Source organism: Gouania willdenowi, chromosome 10, assembly GCF_900634775.1.
Source record: "Gouania willdenowi chromosome 10, fGouWil2.1, whole genome shotgun sequence".
Classification (NCBI taxonomy): domain Eukaryota; kingdom Metazoa; phylum Chordata; class Actinopteri; order Blenniiformes; family Gobiesocidae; genus Gouania; species Gouania willdenowi.
In genome coordinates, this window is record NC_041053.1 from 42,048,424 (window position 1) to 42,068,257 (window position 19,834).

Here is a 19,834-nt window from a genome sequence, read left to right on the forward strand (position 1 = left end):
AAAGTTTAAAGAATCAATATTAAGACACTGTTGAATCGCAGACTTTCCAAACAAGAGCGTGAAGACAGGCAAGGCTTTAATTTGTTGGACTTTATTGTGAAAGACACCACAGAACTTTGACTTGATCGATGTTTATTTTCAGTGCAAAAAAAAAAGAGAAAAAAAGGCGACGGACCAAGAAAAACAAGAAGATTAAAACAAGCGTCTGTTTGATTCTCAGTGGCACACCGACCAATCACTGACATGCATTAAGCCCCACCCCCTCCATGGTTGTTTTTTATTGATACATTCACACGTCCCAGTCCGTAAACTAACGCCATCACATGGCGTACTTATGAGTCCATTCCTGAGCCGTCCTGTTGTACCTACACACACACACACACACACACACACACACACACACACACACACACACAGAGTAATATTATTTGACAGATAATTGTGCTACAGATGTATAAATCTATCTATATCACACACAGGCCAAAATAAATTAACATTATGACTCCAGAAAATACACAAAATTAAATTTTTTTTTTTTTTTTTACAAAACTAACCAAAAAATATTCAATCTTTTGTTCTTTCCTGCATCAACACTGAGATCGTTTTTTTTTAAATCAGAATAGTGGCCATGAAATACATACACACCACACACAAAACGACAACAAAAAAACACAAAATTACCCAAAAACATTAAAACAAATTACTCAAAAGATGGACAAAATGGCAACAAAATACACAAAATGACTAAAGAACAACAAAAACATAATGATTACAGAAATACACGCAAAACATAAAAAAAGACATGTCTCCGAAAACACAAAAATACAACAAACACATACAAAAACACAAAAAATTTCACGCTGCCTGACCATCAGGGCAAACTACTTCCTGTACAGTCGAGCTAATGTGGCTATGCTACGCTAATGTATTGTAGTATGTTCATCAAACTACACACAAGCTCACACAATTTAATCAGGGCTGTCTGTGTGTACTTTGTGGGGTCTGTTTTGTAGATGTGTGTGTGTGTGTGCGTACTTTGTGGGGTCTGTTTTGTAGATGTGTGTGTGTGTGTGTGCGTACTTTGTGGGGTCTGTTTTGTGGATGCGTGTGTGTGTGTGTGTGTGCGTGCGTGTGAGTGTGTGCGTACTTTGTGGGGTCTGTTTTGTAGATGTGTGTGTGTGTGTGTGCGTACTTTGTGGGGTCTGTTTTGTAGATGTGTGTGTGTGTGTGCGTACTTTGTGGGGTCTGTTTTGTAGATGCGTGTGTGTGTGTGTGCGTACTTTGTGGGGTCTGTTTTGTAGATGCGTGTGTGTGTGTGTGCGTACTTTGTGGGGTCTGTTTTGTAGATGCGTGCGATCTCTGGCACTAGCGGGTCGTCTGGGTTTGGGTCACATAGCAGAGAACAAATGGACAAAAGGACTGTAGGAGAGAAAAGTTACAATTACAATTATTACATCCAGAAGGAACACATTGAATACTTTCAAAATAAAACACTGGAGTATTTATCAGAGGTCCTAAATGTGTCGGATTAAACCAATGTCATCAGACATGAATTATGCTGTGAGACGTTTAAACTGTTTTAACAGTTTTATATCAGATGCTGACTGCTTTCAGCCAATCAGAGCAGAGTGTTTAGATCATGTGACAGGAAGATGTTGGAGTAACTTTAATCTGAGTTTTTAAAAGGAATTATTTGATGAAACATAAAGAGGTCCTTTAAATCAGAACATGTGGTCTCCAAAGTAAAAACACAAAATTATTTAAAAATAACTCCCAAACACATAAAAACACACAAAATAACAACAAAACTACAATAGCACACAAAATGATGGCATCAAAAACATATAAAATGTAAGAAAAATACACAGCACATTTAATATTCTTTATTTATATTGAATGTTTTTAGATCTTTGGATGTTTATTCAACATGAAAACTAAAGTTTGAGAGTTCAATTAGTTTTTGGAAATAAAAAAATGTAAATGTAAACAAAAAGATTTTCTTTAAAGGTTCCTTTTATTTTATTTTTTGTAGATACTTTTATTTTGGTAGATCACCTCTAATGTTGTGTAATAAATATGTCTCACCTTTAGAGATGGTTAATGCTGGAGACCATTGTGATCTCAATATGTCCAGACAGATGCTGCCGTTACTGTTAATATTTGGGTGATAAATTCTTGTGGTGAAGGCGACCTGACACACACACACACACACACACACACACACACACACACACACACACACACACACACACACACACACACACACACACACACACACACACACACACACACACACACACACGTTATAATCTGAGGTCCAATGAGTGAAGGCGTTACTGTGATGCGTTCACTGACCTTGGGAGGTTTGAAGGGATAATCTGTGGGGAAGTGAATGGTGAGGAAAAACACTCCGCCCTGATACGGACTGTCAGGCTGTGGGAACACACACACACACACACACACATTATAACACTACATGTTATTATTATTGTTATGTTTTGTGTTGGGAAAACAATATTCATTCATATCACAACTATTTTTGACAATATCACAAATCAACATTTCACTACTGCATAGATTAGATTTTATTAGAAAATATAATATACTATAATTTGTGGTCACACGTTACCTTCACAAGCAGTGTAGTGCACGTTGTTCACGTGCACTGTTAATAAATGACACATTTTGTTTCTTTAAGTGTAAAAATGATGTGTTTAGGTTTCACTTCAGGAAATTTACTTTAATCTCCTGGAATGTTTTGACTGCCAACTGTCAGCCTTCCTCAGAGGCATCTAGTGACTGCTTTCATGTGTCCTTGTGAGTTCTTTCTGGGATTTCACTTTTTGAAGTAATGTAATCAGGAAATTAAAATCACAATAAATCAAAAAATGTATTATATTAAAATAAAACATGTTATCAAATCATCCCAGCCCTAATATACATATTTATACATCAACTGTGTCAAACTGAAGGCCCAGGGGCCAAAACTGACCCTTCAGAGCATCTGATTGGGCCCTCAGGAGAAAGTGAAAATTAATAATAATGATTAACAATTCAGTTTTTTTTTTCAAAATCCTGCATTTTTTCTTCAAATTATTCCCCAAAATAAATTAAAAACATGGTCAAAAAATAAACAAATCAGAAGATATTGAAGAATCTGTCACTTATTGCATAGATATTGTGTGTGTGTGTGTGTGTGTGTGTGTGTGTGTGTGTCATTGCTCTTTATTGTGTGTATTCCATACGTACAGGACCCATGATGGTCGCCTGCCAGTGAAACGCTGCAAGGAAGAGAAGGAGGGCGAGGATTAATGGAGGTCAGGTTCACCTTTGTGTGTGTGTGAACATAAACTTACGGTCGTCACCCACAGGCCCAGCAGAGCACTGAGCAGGAGGATCTTTGGACAAATCCTGCAACTCCTGCAGAGATACAGAGAGTTAGTGTGTGTGTGTGTGTGTGTGTGTAACAGCTGGAGCTCTAAAATAGCTGACCCAGTATGAGCTGTGTTCAGGTTACAGGAAACTAAACTGTAAATAAGTCAGAGTTAGTGTTTATCACAGCTTTTTATTATTAATATCAAACTTAACCCAACCTGTTTCTACAGCCTTCTATTCATCCATCCATCCATCCATCCATCCATCCTCAGAGCTGCTTTGTCAGCACACAAACACACACACACACACATTTCCACACTACCTTCTGTATCACTCCCACATCGTTCATGTATTTTACTTGTCTCTCTTCCTCATACTACATACATTTATGTGTGAAAACACCCTTAGTGTCAGTGATGATGGAGGATTTTTCAGTGATCGATTGCTACTGTCTTGGGAGAGCAAAGGTGCTCATGTTGCTGTAGGGTGGGGCAGGGGGCGGGGGCTGTTTACAACAGTGACATCACCAAAGGGACCTTTAGGGGGAGCGCTAAGCACAAGTTACTTAGTTCTGTTTTATAGCAAGAAATCAAGCTAATGCTAAAGCTGAGCTAGCACAGCAAAAAGCCATTGGGCAGCTGTAGTAAACTTGTATTACTACTAGTGTTGAATTAGCATCTTAAATTAATCTACTGCAGTCATTTCTCTCTCTTATCTTTATCACTATTATTATTATTGCTGCTGGCTTGTGTTTTTGTTTTTTTTGTAACTGTACTCGACAAAATAAACTTAAAATAAATGCTGTGAACACCTGATTATGCATGAAAAAAAAAGCCGTCATATACCGTGAAACTATTAGAATTTTGAAAAATACAGTGATTGGTCTGTTATTGTTTTCAGCTAAAAAACGGCACCGTACAGTACGACATGTCTCAGCGTTTCAGGGTGTGTTTATCACAGCAGCAGCAGTCATTCAAGCTCTCACTAAAGTGTTAATCTGCTGAGTCACTTTCTCCTTCACTCTTCTAACGACAGGAATAGTGCATTTAATGTGATAATCACTAGTTTTTTCCAACTGTTGCGTCACATTGTGTCACAAACACGTCAGATCAGTGATACGAGGTCTGCTCCCTGGTCCTACAAAAAACCACAAGAAACCACAAGAGCAGAGTACAGCTCTGCACAAACAAATAGTGCATAATAGTGCACTCGTTCACGTGGAGGCGCGGCACCAGCAGCAGGCGAGAAAAACAATGGCTGACTTTTGCAAAAGTTTTCATCAGGTTGGGAGTGAAGTTCATGGGTGGAGTTACCAGCGGAGGGGAGGGTATATTCTTTCCTGATTTCACTTGTGACATCACAAATGTAGAAAATTTGAGACGGAGCAATTTTGTCTGTGTTATGAGACTTAGACCACAAACAAACGACTGGATGCTCTTATTTCATATTGTGTGCTGGTGGACACGCAAGTTACCTCATGTGATTAAAAAAACTGCAAAAGTGGATTTTTCATAATATGTCCCTAATAGGGCTCAGATAAATGATTATAAATGCGTCGATTAATCTAACAATTCATTTTTACAGTTTGATTCAATTATCTCCCCATTAATTGACTAAAAGTAAAATTAAAAAAAAAACATGAATTCCTTAACATTGCAATATATGTTTATTGCTCTTCAACTCAAAATTCCAAAATAAAGTTCAAGTTAGAATTTAAAAGTACAAAATAATGCATTCAGAGTCAGAGGTAGCATTAAAATAAATGATCCTTTTACCTTAAGGTGTGTGTGTTACATATCAGGACAGACTACTAGGGTATCACAGTGGTATGTTAATGTGTTCTTTCATTGCGTGTGCACTGCTGCTGATGTCACGGCGAGTCACACCCAGGATAAAGGACGAGGGTTACGGGAACAGCCATCTTTAATGAACCAGGGTGTCTTCACTGCTTTGCTCCTTTGAAACTTAGAGGAGCCACTCGCGTTAGTTATTTTCAGGCGCCGCCATCTTCTGTTTTGGTCGGACGGCCCATACTGCCGTGTAAGCACACACACTATTTATACTCACACACACACAGCTTTGAGTTCTGTGTGTGTGTGTGCTCATCTTTCAGCTCTAAATGAAGCCTTCACAGATTCTTAGACTCATGTGAGAGCTGTTAATGACTAATCTTTGTAGTCAACTAAGAAAATGGTTGATCGAACAAAACTATGGCACGCGTAGCGATTAGTTCACCAAAAAAACAAATGGAGAATGAAGAAAAAAATTAAAGAAACATAGAATGATCAGGTTCAGAGGAGAAAGAAAGAGATAAATATTTAGTTTTGGTGTTTTATGATGATTTACTGTTAAACACAGAACATTTATAATATGAACCTGACAAAGATAAAGTGAAACCTAGAGATCTGATAGACATTATATATTTATATCAGAGCCTGACCTGAAACCATCAATTAAAACCTATTTTTTCATCGTACAAATGACATATTTACATTAGTTTCAGTGGTAAACCTGTTTTTATTAATAAACTGTTCATATCAACATCAGATCAGTGCATGGGGAATCAAACATACGTCAAACACAGGTGTGCAGTGGAGACAGTAGTGGATCTATTTACATAATCTATGTATCAAATATAAGAATAATCCATGTTCTTGTGCAGAAAAAGTAATGATTTAACAGTCGATGCTTGTGTTTTAAACCTGTCTTAATTTGTTCCTCTCTAATGTAATCTGATCTGATCTGATCTGATCTGAGGACAGAACACTGACAGTTAAAGTACAACACTTTATTTCACTCACACACAGCTGTTGCTGGACATTAGGGTGTGTATTGCCTGGCTCACGATACGATTCGTATCCCAATACATAGGTCACGATACGATATATCCTGATATTAAAAAATTTAAGAGGATTATTGAGAATTTTTTTAATATTATGACTAAAGAAACAACTAATCTGTAAATGTGTACACATTCATAACATTATGTATGAAATATATTTTATTGGCATATTTTACACTCAACATGACATGTGCCACCAACTTAAAAACTGACATACAATCTTCCTGTGACATTTAAACCAACTTTGCCTTTAGTTCAACTTAACGGAGGTACTGTATACGTCGAGAACAACAAATAAAAGCAGAAAGTTAGAGTTAAAACACAAGCTGGTCTCCTGCAGTGGAAAAGACTTTCCTGGTTAAATAAAGGTTAAAAATATATACATATATAAATATATATATATATATATATTTTTTTTTAATTTAAAAACAATTGATATGGATGCATTTACAATCGATCAGAGAATCGTGCAACGTAATATCGCAGAATCAATTTTTTTTCAACACCCCTACTGGACATAGAATCATGTTTAGGCATTAGGGATGTAACGATTCACTCAACTCCTGATATGATTCGATTCAAGATTTATTTTACAAAATGTGACTGTAGACAAATAATGACTGAAAAATATTCCTTTAAAAAATACAGTACTATTTTATTTTTTATTGTCAAAAGAATCCCTTGATAAACTATTCAAAACAATGCAATTTAACTAAAAATAAATCTTGAATGAAATGGATCCTGATCCTGAAGAGCAACAAAGCTCTACATGATCAAACCTGGATTAAAGTCCTCCTGGAGCCATAAAGACCTTCTCTATGAAGACAATACAGTGGATTACATTATATACAGTTAGAATTATAGAGAATAATGTTTTATATTGATCATGTAAATGGAAACTTAAACTGTTTTAAATAAATAACATCAATAAATAAAACAGTATCTTTATCTACAAATTCTTACACATCTCAGTTTACATGAACACAATGTTTATAAAATAGATTTTTATAGTTAATGTATATGAAAGTCTACAAAACGTAACATGAATATAATAACACATGATCATGTGATCAACACATGCTAATTACTCATTTCTTGCCACACATAAAACATACATATTTAACCTGTACATTGGTGGTTAAATGAATCTGTTCCCACACAATTAAAATCTGTATTTTCTTCCAGAAATAGTGTTTTTGTTGGTTTAGTTTCTTACCAGGGATTTAAAACTTAAGGTTAGTCACAGGTGGAGGAAAGTTGATGGTCTGTAGATGTTGTAGGAATGTGCTGAGTCATTGTACAACGTGATTTATTTTAGGTTAACACATTATTATATCATGATTTTATTTGTCATTAATCATTAATAAACTCTTTTTATTTCAATAGTTTTTTAAAGCTATAGGGAGCCATTGTATAAGAGTCAAAGGGCCACATTAGGCCCCAGAGCCACAGGTTGCAGACCCCTACCCTGATAGAACCACAGCTGAACATCTGTCCTGGTATCATAGTCCATCAGTTCTGGTCCCTCCATGATGGTTCTGATGAGCGCTGAGCACTCAGTAAACGACTCGTTATGTCTGGCTCCGTTCACAGACCGCACACACGCCAAAGGAGCACATTGGTGTTTATACTCAGTGCATTCACCATCTCCTCACCCGCAGCGAGAGAGAGAGAGAGAGAGCGAGAGAGAGAGAGAGAGAGAGAGAGAGAGAGAGAGAGAGAGGGGAGAGAGGAGAGAGAGAGAGAGAAAGAGAGAGAGAAGAGCGGAGAGAGAGAGAGAGAGAGAGAGAGCGAGGAGGAGGAGAGGAGAGAGAGGAGAGAGAGGAGAGAGAGAGAGAGAGAGAGAGAGAGAGAGAGAGAGAGAGAGAGAGAGGTGCACCCTGTGGGATGTGACGAGGCGTTCAGTCGCTCCGTCCATGAGGTCACAATACAAACTCGCACGGATACGACCAGATTAAATTTTCACTCGCACACACTGAAAATATACTCGCATATGCGACCATTTTGGTCTCGAGCCCTGTTATTCTAATTGTTATTTAAAGCATCATTTTGCTGTGTGTAATAGAAACACCATTTATTTCTGAACTTGATCAATTATTGTGATTTTAATCATGATTACAATATTGATCAAAATAATCATGATTATCATTTTGGCTATAATCGTGCAGCCCTAACACTAATTGTGTCTTTGTTTTTAAAATGAACTCCTGAGTCTGAAATAAAGGACGATGATGATGATATTCATACGATCCAACTACATCATCTGTGCTCGGCTAGTTGTCCTTCCTGATCACACACCAATCTAAAATGGTTTAAAAAGTAAATCAATGGATTGTAGGGGTGGGGGAGAAAAATCGATTCACGGAAGAATTGTGATTCTAATCATCCACGATTCTGAATCGTTTCATAAAGTTAAAAAAAATATATATTTTATTTATTTTTTTGCTTTGCAACATACAAGACAAAAGACAGGGATGAGCAACAATGTGATAACCAGACAACAAACACCCTGAGAACAATGGGATGAAAAGAGGAAATATTTATATTAATAACAATATATAAGAATAAGAACAATTTTTTTTTTAATTCTACATTGACTCAGCTAGCAGCCCCAGTGCTCTAAGAGGCTGAGGGGCCCAACCCAGCAGGTACCCACCTCCCCCCAGGCCCCCTCCACTCTTTTTCCTATGCCACCTTTTTTATACTTTGAACTTATTCTTGTCGTCACTGAGTTGAGACTTACTTCTGGAAGAAAAGGGTCAGCTGGCCTCAGCTTTTATTCATACAACTTATTTCTTGTACAGTAAGTTTTTATTTGTTTAGCATGAATAAATGTTACCTTTTGTCTTAGTTTGCCTTGTTGGGTGGTGTGTAGCTCAGTGGGCTGGGACCCTTTGCTGCGTGTCATTCCCTGCTCTCTCTGATCCCTTTCCTGTCAAGCAACTGTCATATAAAGGCCACTAGAGCCCAAAAAATCCTTTTTAAAAATTAATGATTAAAGATTAAATGATTAAAATCAGTTTATTTAAAATTATCTTATACAAACTGTATTGTTTTGATGCCATTGTATCAATTTTTGAATCGAGAATCGATTTTTAATGGAATCGTGAGACACCTAAAGATTTATATCCCTACTGGATTGTATCACATGTGAGTTAATCACAGCAAACTTTATATGGATGTGTTTTTAAAGCTCTTTTAATAATAAAGGGTGTGTGTGACGTCATGGCCACGCCTCCAGCAGACAACTAAACATGTGATGGAAGAGAAATGGATGGAACCACCTTTGGGTCCAGTGTGTGAAACACTGTCTTCATCACAGACGGAGATATTATAAAGCTGTGGCTCACTGTGTCCACCATGTAGCGTTAGCTCGTTAGCATTAGCTCTTCAGCAGCAGCATATGTAGCATTATCATTAGCTCTTCAGCAGCAGCACATGTAGCATTAGCATTAGCTCTTCAGCAGCAGCACATATAGCGTTAGCTCATTAGCTCTTCAGCAGCAGCAAATGTAGCATTAGCATTAGCTCTTCAGCAGCAGCTCATATAGTGTTAGCTCATTAGCATTAGCTCTTCAGCAGCAGCACATGTAGCGTAAGCATTCGCTCTTCAACAGCAGCACATATAGCGTTAGCTCGTTAGCATTAACGCTTCAGCAGCAGCACATGTAGCAATAGCATTAGCTCTTCAGCAGCAGCACATGTAGCGTTAGCATTAGCTCTTCAGCAGCAGCACATATAGCGTTAGCTCGTTAGTATTAGCTATTCAGCAGATGCACATGTAGCGTTAGCGTTAGCTCTTCAGCAGCAGCACATATAGCATTAGCATTAACCCTTCAGCAGCAGCACATGAAGTGTTAGCATTAGCTCTTCAGCAGCAGCAGCACATAGCGTTAGCTCGTTAGCATTAGCTCTTCAGCAGATGCACATGTAGCGTTAGCATTAGCTCTTCAGCAGCAGCACATATAGAATTAGCATTAACCCTTCAGCAGAAGCACATGTGGTGTTAGCATTAGCTCGTCAGCAGCAGCACATAAAGCGTTAGCTCTTTAGCATTAGCTCTTCAGCAGATGCATATGTAGCGTTAGCATTAGCTCTTCAGCAGCAGCACATATAGCGTTAGCTCATTTGCATTAGCTCTTCAGCAGCAGCACATGCAGAATTAGCTCGTTAGTAGGGATGTAACGATTCACTCAACTCCCGATACGATTCTATTCACAATAAGATTCTCACAATTTATTTTACAAAATGAGATTATAGACAAATGACTGAATAATATTCTTTTTTTCTTCGAAAAATTAAAATACTGTACTATTTTCTTTTATCTTTCATTGTCAAAAGAATCCATTGATAAACTATGCAAAAACAATACAATTTAATTAAAAATAAATCCTGAATGAAATAAATAAAGAAATAATACAAATGAATAAGAAGCCTATTCATTTAAATTCTGGCTCTACAATAGGGCTGCACGATTTTGACAAAAAACCTAATCGCAATTTTCTGACAGATATTGCAATTTTTTGAATGTTTTAAAATATTTTATACATTTAAATGCATATGTGTTTTATTTATTTTTTTCCAAATTCTTTTTTCCACATAATTTTTTTAAAATTCTGGTTTTTTTTTTTTTTTTTAGAAATGTTAATTTTTTTTTTCAGAAAATATTACTTTTTAACTTCTGTGGGGAAACAAAATAAATACCAATAAAAAAAACAAAACTATAAATAAACAAATATGTATGAAACAAAATGTAATTTAAAGTGGACATATCATGTTAAATCCACTTTTTTAGCCCTTAAATGCATTTTGTTGTATATTTAGAGTGTTTAGAAGTACAGAAAAGTTCAAATTAATCTCTTCAGGTGCTCCGTTGATATCTTTATATTCTGTTTTGGTCATTTTTTCAATCTGTTTAGATTTTTCTATTCTCTATTACGTTTTTTGAACAATAACGTCAGCAGAACTGCCAAATTAGTTCATCAACTCCAGGTCCAACACTTCGAGCAATCCACCATTTTTATTTCTGGCTTTTATTTTGTAGTCCAAGCTCCAGGATGCAGAAGTTACGAGAGGATAAGTCAAAATGTTGGGTTGTTGGATGTAGTAACCCACACGCTTCATTACACCGTCTCCCAGCATCAGAACCTTTTCAAAGTGTCTGGTTGAGTTTTATTTTTTATAGAAATGTACCACATCTGTGGATAAGGTCATTTTTGTGTGTGTGAAGCACTTCAATGATAACTGCTTCATCAACCTCCACCAGTATAAAGAAGGATTTACAGAAAGACTTTGTCTGATTGAGGGTTCAATTCCTTCTATCTTTGGAGACGATGAACAGAGCACTTCGGTAAACTGTAAATAACGCTAAAAAGTGATGATAAGACGTCCCTGTCATTGTTTTGTTAGCATTAGCAGTTGCACCGTCTTCATATGTTAGCGCTGTGTGCTCGTTTTAGATCCTTGATGATATGGCCTACGTGATTTAATTTAAGTCTAAAGTTTTCATTAGTCATTTCACTTTGACGTTTTTGTCTTTGAAAAGACTGTATTAAAATGCATTTCATGACGTTAGCTTGGCGCTAGCGTTAGCTCGGTGCTTGTGTTAGCTCACTTGTTAGGGTTCTGCAGGTTCATCATCATCATTTTCATCTCACTCCACTGGGTCAGACTCTGGCTGGAACATGTAAGGCTGGATGGACAAGTCTAACGTTGTTGACATTTTGTAAATAACGTGTGAATGAAAAGTTTCCGTGCCACGACATAATCGTATCTCTTCTATCAAACTACAAAAATGGCCGAACAGGGTGGAGATGAACCAAGTGTCACCTCTCTAACCTGGAGAGAGGGCGGGGTATGAAGTGTCTCATTTGCATTTAAAGAGAACGCACCAAAACGAGTTGTTCTCAGAAGCACATCAGAAAAGGGGTGGAGCTATAATAATGAGGAATTCAGACCCAAGAATTGCAGTTCTGCTTTATATAGACCACAACTGTATGATTTATATGTAAAAAGGAAGGACTTAAATTTAAAATAATGTGTAAGATACAATTAAAAGGTAGATATTAGTTGTAATGACATGGATTATTCTGACTGCTCATTTTTAATTATTCATGTCATATAAAGATGTATGAAAACAGTATTAATATCACCATATTTACTGAATCTGATTAGATTGATTAAGTTTTGATAAACTTAATTTAAATTAACCTAAAATAAATAATCCTGATGACATCATTTCAGACTGTAATAATTAAACAAAAATAAATGTGCAACACATGTGTAAGAAGAACAGGCGGAGCTTTACAGACACAGCAAAGTTAAACAGGCACTGGTAACTCTGTAGTTAGGAGTCAGGGATGATTTGCGTTGTTGTAGACGGTGTTTGTGGTGGTTTAAGATGAATTAAATTCAGCCAGAACAGAAAGAGGGAGGGCGGTGCTCCCAATAAGCGGTTCCAGGAAACATTTCCCCATAAAATAGCGTTCTTTGCCCCAGGGTGACGGCGTTTCATGCCGATTCTGTTCGTTTCCGCATTTAACCGTTTTCATTTGTCAATTCCATGATTCCGTCCGCGATTCCGTTAACACAGATTTTATAGGACCCTACACATGTTCTTTCTTTCTCACCTCTTTCATATTGTCTTGAGGAAGCCAAAATGCTTCAAACTGTGATTCAATTTCAGAGTATCGATATGAACCGTGACACCCTGGAATCGATTCTTAATGCCTCACGATTAATCTTTACATCCCTACTCGTTAGCATTAGCACTTTAGCAGCAGCACATGTAGCATTAACCCTTCAGCAGCACATGTAGCATTAGCATTACTTTTTGGAGTCATTTTGTATTGTTTTCTCTCAGTTTTGTGTATTTTTACTGTTTTGGGTGTTTCTTCATGTCATTTTGTATTATTCTTTTTGTGTTTTCATTGGTGCTTAGTGTACATTTTATGTATCTTTGTTGTCATTTCATGTATTTTGCCAGCAGTTTTGTGTATTTTTATGGTTTTGGCATTTTTTTCCAGTCATTTTGTTGTTTGTTCCAATTTAGTATATTAATGGGTTTTTGTTGCCCCTTAATGTTTTTTTTGGAGTCATTTTGTATTGTTTTCTCTCAGTTTTGTATTTTGTTGTTGTTTTGTTGTGCTGCAGAAGCCTCATGATAATCATTGAACATCAACACATCATTGTTGATATTAATATTGATTTATTTTCATGTATAAAAACAATCAGAAGAGTCAGGTAAACCTAATATTGATTTTTATTGAAGAGTTTACATCCTGTTAATTTAAATAGAAGTGTTGGTTGGACTTTATTCAAATAATAATTTACTTGTTTGTTTATGTCCATCAATAATTTATAGATGATTCCTTATAATAAATAGTAATAATAATCGAGTAAAGCTCACCTGTACTGTCCACTATCAGATTTATTTCACTCACTGTTTCATTATTATTTTTAGATAAAAACTCACTGAATTATTTCAGATTGAATTCTTCTAAATTAATTAAAATCATTCATTAATCGAATCACCATCAATAAATCGTGATTAGAATCTAATCGTTCCACCATTAGTAACGATGCATCGTTTCCACTCGGGCTGGTACGAAACGATACCGATATTTCACCCATGATGAGCATTGTTTGATACATGTTATTTTGTAGTCTGGAATATTAAGCTTCATCACGTGAAAATGCAGAATTCACCATTCTGAAAATAGAAAAATTCATCTGAACTACTTTTCTAAATGTACAATCAGTCTCCAACGTGACACAGAAACACTTCACATGCATGTTTAGGAATAATATTACATATTTACACTATATTTGTTCAATTCTCACTCATAATCATGCACTACTTTTTCACAGGGATTTACCTGAAAACTTGAGGCTGGATAATGATTTCACTGAAATGTAAATATCCCAGTGACACAGACTAAAACCTCACTGACATGTTTTGGAAGTTTCTCACACATTTCCAGGGGATCTTTTCCTCTATCACGTGTGGCTGAGTCTAAAAAAACAAACCCTGTAAACTTCTGTAAATCCTCTGAAGCTTCATTAATAACAGTTCGTTGAATAAAATCAGACCGTGAAACAGAAACCAAAAGGAAATGTGAAAACTCCCTTTGATTTTTTTATGACGTAAGCACTTTCACGGTAATCAAAGTAGTTATTTTTTACAAGTTTTTATAACTTAGACACAAAAACATTTACAGGCAACACTTCACTGAAACTTCCCCAAATCTGACACAATAAACAAAAGGTGACGTCACTGGTGTTTCTCAATCAACTAATTGATTCAATTATCAACTAATCGATGTGCAGACGGTAGAATAATGCAGGTAGGGAGAAAGAAAGTAGTAAACTATGAAATCCAAGAAAAAGATTAAAATTCCGGGGAAATATCCGGAAATCAGAGCCACGTTTGTCTGCTGCCATGCTAGCAATGCTAGCACGGAGCTAACACTATGTATCTTATATTATAAACGTGTATGTTCCTAAGTGTGTGTTTGTGTGTAAACGCGGTCCAATACCTTATTAATCCGTTTTAACGCCATGGTGACCCACAGAAACCAGCAGAGGATGCGTTGGAACGACGAGGCCAGCTAGCTGATGCTAACTACCTAGCATGGAGCTCCGGAAGTTTCGGGGCGTCGCTGAGCTCAGCAGCGGGAAACGAGGCACCGTCTCCGGCGAGCCTGGTACTCTTCGGCCCGGAGACCGACTAGGTTCAGGTTGATGCTCCAGGGAAGGCTCCGCAGCGGTCGTTAGCGGCTCAAAATGTCCTCAGCTGTCAGATAACCGGGAGCAGGAGGTCTCACTCCGCCTCGGACTCTTGGAACCGAAAATACCGACAACATGGAGGCAGCAGCAGCAGCAGGGCCGGAGACACGCGCTCCAGGGCCGAGCCCCCTCTCCACCCCCCCCCCCCCAAAAAAATGTACGTTGATTGAAAAAATAAATGTTTTTCTGATGCAATGGTTTGTGTGTGTGTGTATATATATATATATATATATATATATATATATATATATATATATATATATATATATATATATATTACGTTACTAGTAAACATTTATAAACAATAAATGAATATTAGCTACAATAGCATAATTTAAAGGATTTTAAATATTCACGAGTGGTGAAATAACTCAAAGTTTGGGTCAAACTTTATACTATAAATTAAAACAGAACAGATTTTTTCTTACATTCCCACATACAGTTATGAACAAATGAAAATAGTAAATAAAGTACATGTTCATATATTCAGTCTAGAACCAATGCATATCTGTGACTTTCTCCCAGATGGAACAATAGCAGACATTGAGGACAGTTACAAGTACCTCGGAATCCCACAAGCAAATGACAACCTCGAAGGGGTGACAAGGAAAGCGGCTACGGCCAAATACCTCCAACAAGTAAGGCGTGTCCTAAGAAGCCAGCTCAATGGCAAGAACAAGTCTCGGGCAATAAACAGCTACGCCCTGCCAGTAATCAGATACCCTGCAGGAATAATAAGCTGGCCAAAGGATGAGATACAGACCACAGATGTTAAGACACCAAAGCTCCTAACCATGGACGGAGGGTTCCACCCCAAATCCAGCACCCTGAGACTCTACGCTAGCCGTAAGGAAGGAGGACGAGGACTAGTGAGTGTGAGAGCCACTATCCAGGATGAAACATCTAAGATCCATAAGTACATCAAGGACAAGGCTCCAACAGATGACGTGCTCAGTGAATGTCTCAGACAATGGGGAACAGAAGATGAGGTGCTGGAGGTTCCATCATGGGAGGACAAGCCCCTACATGGGATGTACCACCCAAACATAACTGAAGTGGTGGATATCAGGAAATGGTACCAATGTCTAGACAGAGCTGGACTAAAGGACAACACAGAGACACTCATCATGGCTGCACAGGAGCAGGCCTTGAGCACCAGAGCAATAGAGGCCCAGATCTACCACACCAGACAAGACCCCAGGTGTAGACTGTGCAAAGAGGCCAATGAGACAATCCAGCACATAACTGCAGGGTGTAAGATGCTGGCAGGGAAAGCTTACATGGAGCTCCATAACCAAGTGACTGGTATAGTGTACAGGAACATCTGTGCAGAGTATGGGCTGGAAACCCCAAGGTCAAAGTGGGAAACACCTCCAAAGGTGGTAGAGAATGACCGAGCCAAGATCCTGTGGGACTTCCAGATACAGACGGACAGAATGGTAATGGAGAACCAACCAGACATTGTGGTGGTGGACAAAGAGCAGAGGAAAGTCGTTGTGGTTGTCATAGCAACACTGATTGACTTCAACATCAGGAAAAAGGAACACGAGAAACTAGAGAAATACCAGGGGCTCAGAGAAGAGTTGGAGAAAACCTGGAGGGTGAAGACATCAGTGGTGCCCGTGGTCATTGGGGCACTCGGGGCAGTGACCCCCAAACTGGAGGAGTGGCTCCAGCAGATCCCAGGAAATACATCAGACATCTCAGTCCAGACAAGTGCAGTTCTAGGAACAGCAAAGATACTGAAGAACCCTCAAGATCTCAGGCCTCTGGTAGAGGACCTGAGCTTGGAGGAAAAAAGAGAGAGAGACCGCCCGCGGAGGGTGAGGAAGAGATTTATATTTATGTTTTATATATATATATATATATATATATATATATATATATATATATATATATATATATATATATATAAAACGTTTTTCTTTCTCTTTAATTGGTTGACATGAAAGACTCCAGGGCTCGTAAACTGCTTTGTGTTTGTTATTTGATATTTGGTTTATTTTGAGCAGTTTTTCCATGTTCAGGTTCTCGTGTAGCCATTGTTGACATTAACATCTTTATTGTGGAGGCCATTCTCTTTAAACTAGTTTTGTGGTTTTATTTGAAGGCCTTTTGTGGCTCAAATATGAGATTTTTTTTTGTTAAAAATATTTATAATATTAAAATGTTTGTTTCTGGGTTTCATTAAAGGTTAGTTTAACAGTTTGTTTACATTTATTAAGTTTAGCTTTTCTTCAAACATTGTAAAATCTTTTGAGTGGCGTGAGTTTCTTTTTTTGTTTATCACGAGTTCTCTTGTTATTAACGTAGTCTTGTTACTTTGAAATTCGTTGGAAATATTTCTTATTTTGAATTTGCTTCTTGCTTTTGATAAATGTTTTTAAAGCAGTGTTTGATGTTCCAGGATGGCTCTTCATTTAGTTATTTTGGTTTGTATTGAATATTTTTGTATCTTTGTGTGTGAGAAATTAAACTGCTTTTGCTTAATTTCTGTGTTAATGCTTTTATTTATTCGGAGATGTAATGTATCACTATGTTCACTAGATGGCGCACTTTATTTTCAGATGTAAATCATGGAAAGAAAAAGAAACATTTTATTCTAAAATGAAGTCAAAGGTGTTCATGGGTCATTTTTTGCTCAGAAAACAGCTTAATTTAGATAAAATACTCAATTTTTAACTGAGTTTCGATGATTTTAATAAGATTCAAATGTTTCCAACCTTCCTAAAGTCTTTCAGCGTGATGAACATGTGAAAGAAAGAAGGAAAACAAAGGGCAAATTAATACATTTTCATGAATTAAGAGACAATAGGAGACTTTTCAGTTCCTGTACGTAAACTTCTTGCTTAATCTCACGGTTAGTTATGGGATAAATGACAGCAAACACAAAGGTTTTCATTAATGACATTAAAAGCAACTCATTTATCAGTTTTTACTTTATTACAATAAAACCTATGTTTTTTCTGAATTCAGAAAGAAAAAGATCACCTTCATGTATCTCATAATAATGACTTTTGTATCATAACTGTAGAAGTTTTGTCATATTGACTTATTTCATAATTTTATCTCATTGGTATGAATTCTCTCAAAATTAACCTTGATCTCATTTATAACTATTTTGTAATTATGACTTGTATCTCAAAATTCAAACGTTTGTATCTTAGCTACGATTTTTATGTCATGACTTACCTCATCATTAATGTTTTTAATTCATAATTTTGATTTATTTCATCATTATACCTTTAGTTATTATGACCTTTGTATCTCATAATTATGACTTTTGTATATTAGCTTAGAACTTATTTAATAATGACTCACCTCATTAATGCTTTTATCTAATAATTTTTAACCACATTAATGCTGTTAATTTCATATTTATAATTTCATATCTAAGTTTTGCATCTTTTTTTTAGTATAATTACACATTGGGATGAAATCACTGGTTATATTGATAATAAACACGTGCAGTTCCCTGTGTGTCCGCTGGGGGCGCCCTCCCCATTCCTCCATCTGAACAAAGTCAAAGCACCATTTATATCTGAGCCTTCGCGCACACGTACACGCACACGCCCTGATCTCACACTTTGGAGAAAAGTCGTTAAAACAGAAAAAGACCGTGCACGTGCAACCTCGTGCTGTCAAACAAACGCATAAAGCTGAGGTGTTTGCAGGTTCTCTTTGTTGATCCTGGTCACACCTCAGAGTCTAATCAGGGTTTATGTCTCATCAAATTTAGACCTTTTTCAATTATTATTATTATCTGTTTATTTGCTGTTTCTCTGTGTGTTTGAGAAGCTTTTGATGATTTTAACATATGGGAGTGAATGAAACTCATAATTTAATGTTATAAGACATTTTTTGCGCCATTGGAACCAGTTTGGGGAGTTTGTTTTAATTTGAAAATCCTCCCAAATTAACTTTACATTAAAACCTTTACAATTTATTTCCGTTTGATGCAAAAATATGATTGGCGCATGTTTTATTCTTAATTAAAAAATATGATCATTAACGGGAAGCATGTGCAGAAGTCGTCATCATCATCTTCATCATCTTCTTCATCATCTTCATCATGTTTGCAGGCCCTCATCGACTTATTCTTTCCCCGCTGCAGATATATATTTATTTTTTATAATATAATATAATATATAAATATGTTTTTACAGGCTTTGGGTTTCCCTGGAGGAGGAAGAGCATCATCATCATCATCATCATCATCATCATCATCATCATCATCATCATCATCATCAAAGGATGATAAATATTTAATCAGCGCTTCGCGAGTTTTGGTCTTAATTAGAAGAATTCTGGTCCTGCCGCGGGAAGAAGAGACGATGAGATCATATTATTATTATTATTATTATTATTATTATAGTTATTTAAATTTTAGTTGTAAATTTGGCAGCATTAAAACGCGCCATATGTCCGTGCGTAAAAACCGCTCGAACCCGTGCCAAATTTTACGCGCCGCGCCGCGTGCGTCAGTCAGTCAGTCAGTCAGTCAGTCAGTCAGTCAATCAGCCCGAGCCTGGATGACAGCGGAGATTATTCTGCATGAAGTAAATCCCCCAAACCTGCAGGAGGAGGTGCACAGACCCAGAGGATGTTCTCCTCCTGGTGATGGAGAACAATCAGAATGAGGAGGAAATCAGACATTTTTGGAGGAAAACTGTTCATATCTGAAGCAGAAGTGACAATGATGTGTGTGAGGTGGTTCGTGAGGTGGTTCGTGAGGTGGTTCGTGGCCTCTGTTTAGCCGTGGATTCCCTCAAATGTGCTGTTGTTGATAATGTGGGGGTCACACCTTCATCTGTCAGATCTGAGCCTCTC

General features: G+C 37.0%; 1 protein-coding gene across 3 annotated transcripts; it reads right to left on the reverse strand.

Annotated features, from left to right (window-relative positions):
* Positions 1-70: 70 nt before the first annotated feature.
* Positions 71-15,121, reverse strand: ube2d2l (ubiquitin-conjugating enzyme E2D 2 (UBC4/5 homolog, yeast), like). Of its 3 annotated transcripts, none has more exons than XM_028459293.1 (7): positions 7,685-7,835; positions 3,357-3,420; positions 3,250-3,281; positions 2,356-2,433; positions 2,086-2,191; positions 1,326-1,419; positions 71-365 (listed from the first exon to the last, which is right to left on the reverse strand). In XM_028459293.1, the coding sequence occupies exons 1-7, from the start codon at positions 7,721-7,723 to the stop codon at positions 320-322; spliced, it is 459 nt and encodes a 152-aa protein (XP_028315094.1). In that variant the 5' UTR covers positions 7,724-7,835; the 3' UTR covers positions 71-319. The 3 variants fall into 3 exon arrangements, with proteins under 3 accessions (XP_028315094.1, XP_028315092.1, XP_028315093.1); XM_028459291.1 differs by lacking the exon at positions 71-365 and adding an exon at positions 733-1,280 and having other exon boundaries at positions 7,685-7,850; XM_028459292.1 differs by lacking the exons at positions 71-365; positions 7,685-7,835 and adding exons at positions 737-1,280; positions 14,755-15,121.
* Between the last annotated feature and the right edge of the window lie 4,713 nt (positions 15,122-19,834).

Excerpts from the sequence above, each read along its gene's own strand:
- ube2d2l (XM_028459291.1), bottom strand. The coding sequence starts at position 7,723 with ATGATACCAGGACAGATGTTCAGCTGTGGTTCTATCAGG. Across the intron at positions 2,434-3,249 it reads AGGCGACCATCATGGGTCCT|CCTGACAGTCCGTATCAGGG; the intron begins GTACGTATGGAA and ends GTGTTCCCACAG. Across the intron at positions 1,281-1,325 it reads TACAAAACAGACCCCACAAA|GTACGCACACACACACACAC; the intron begins GTACGCACACAC and ends AGACCCCACAAA.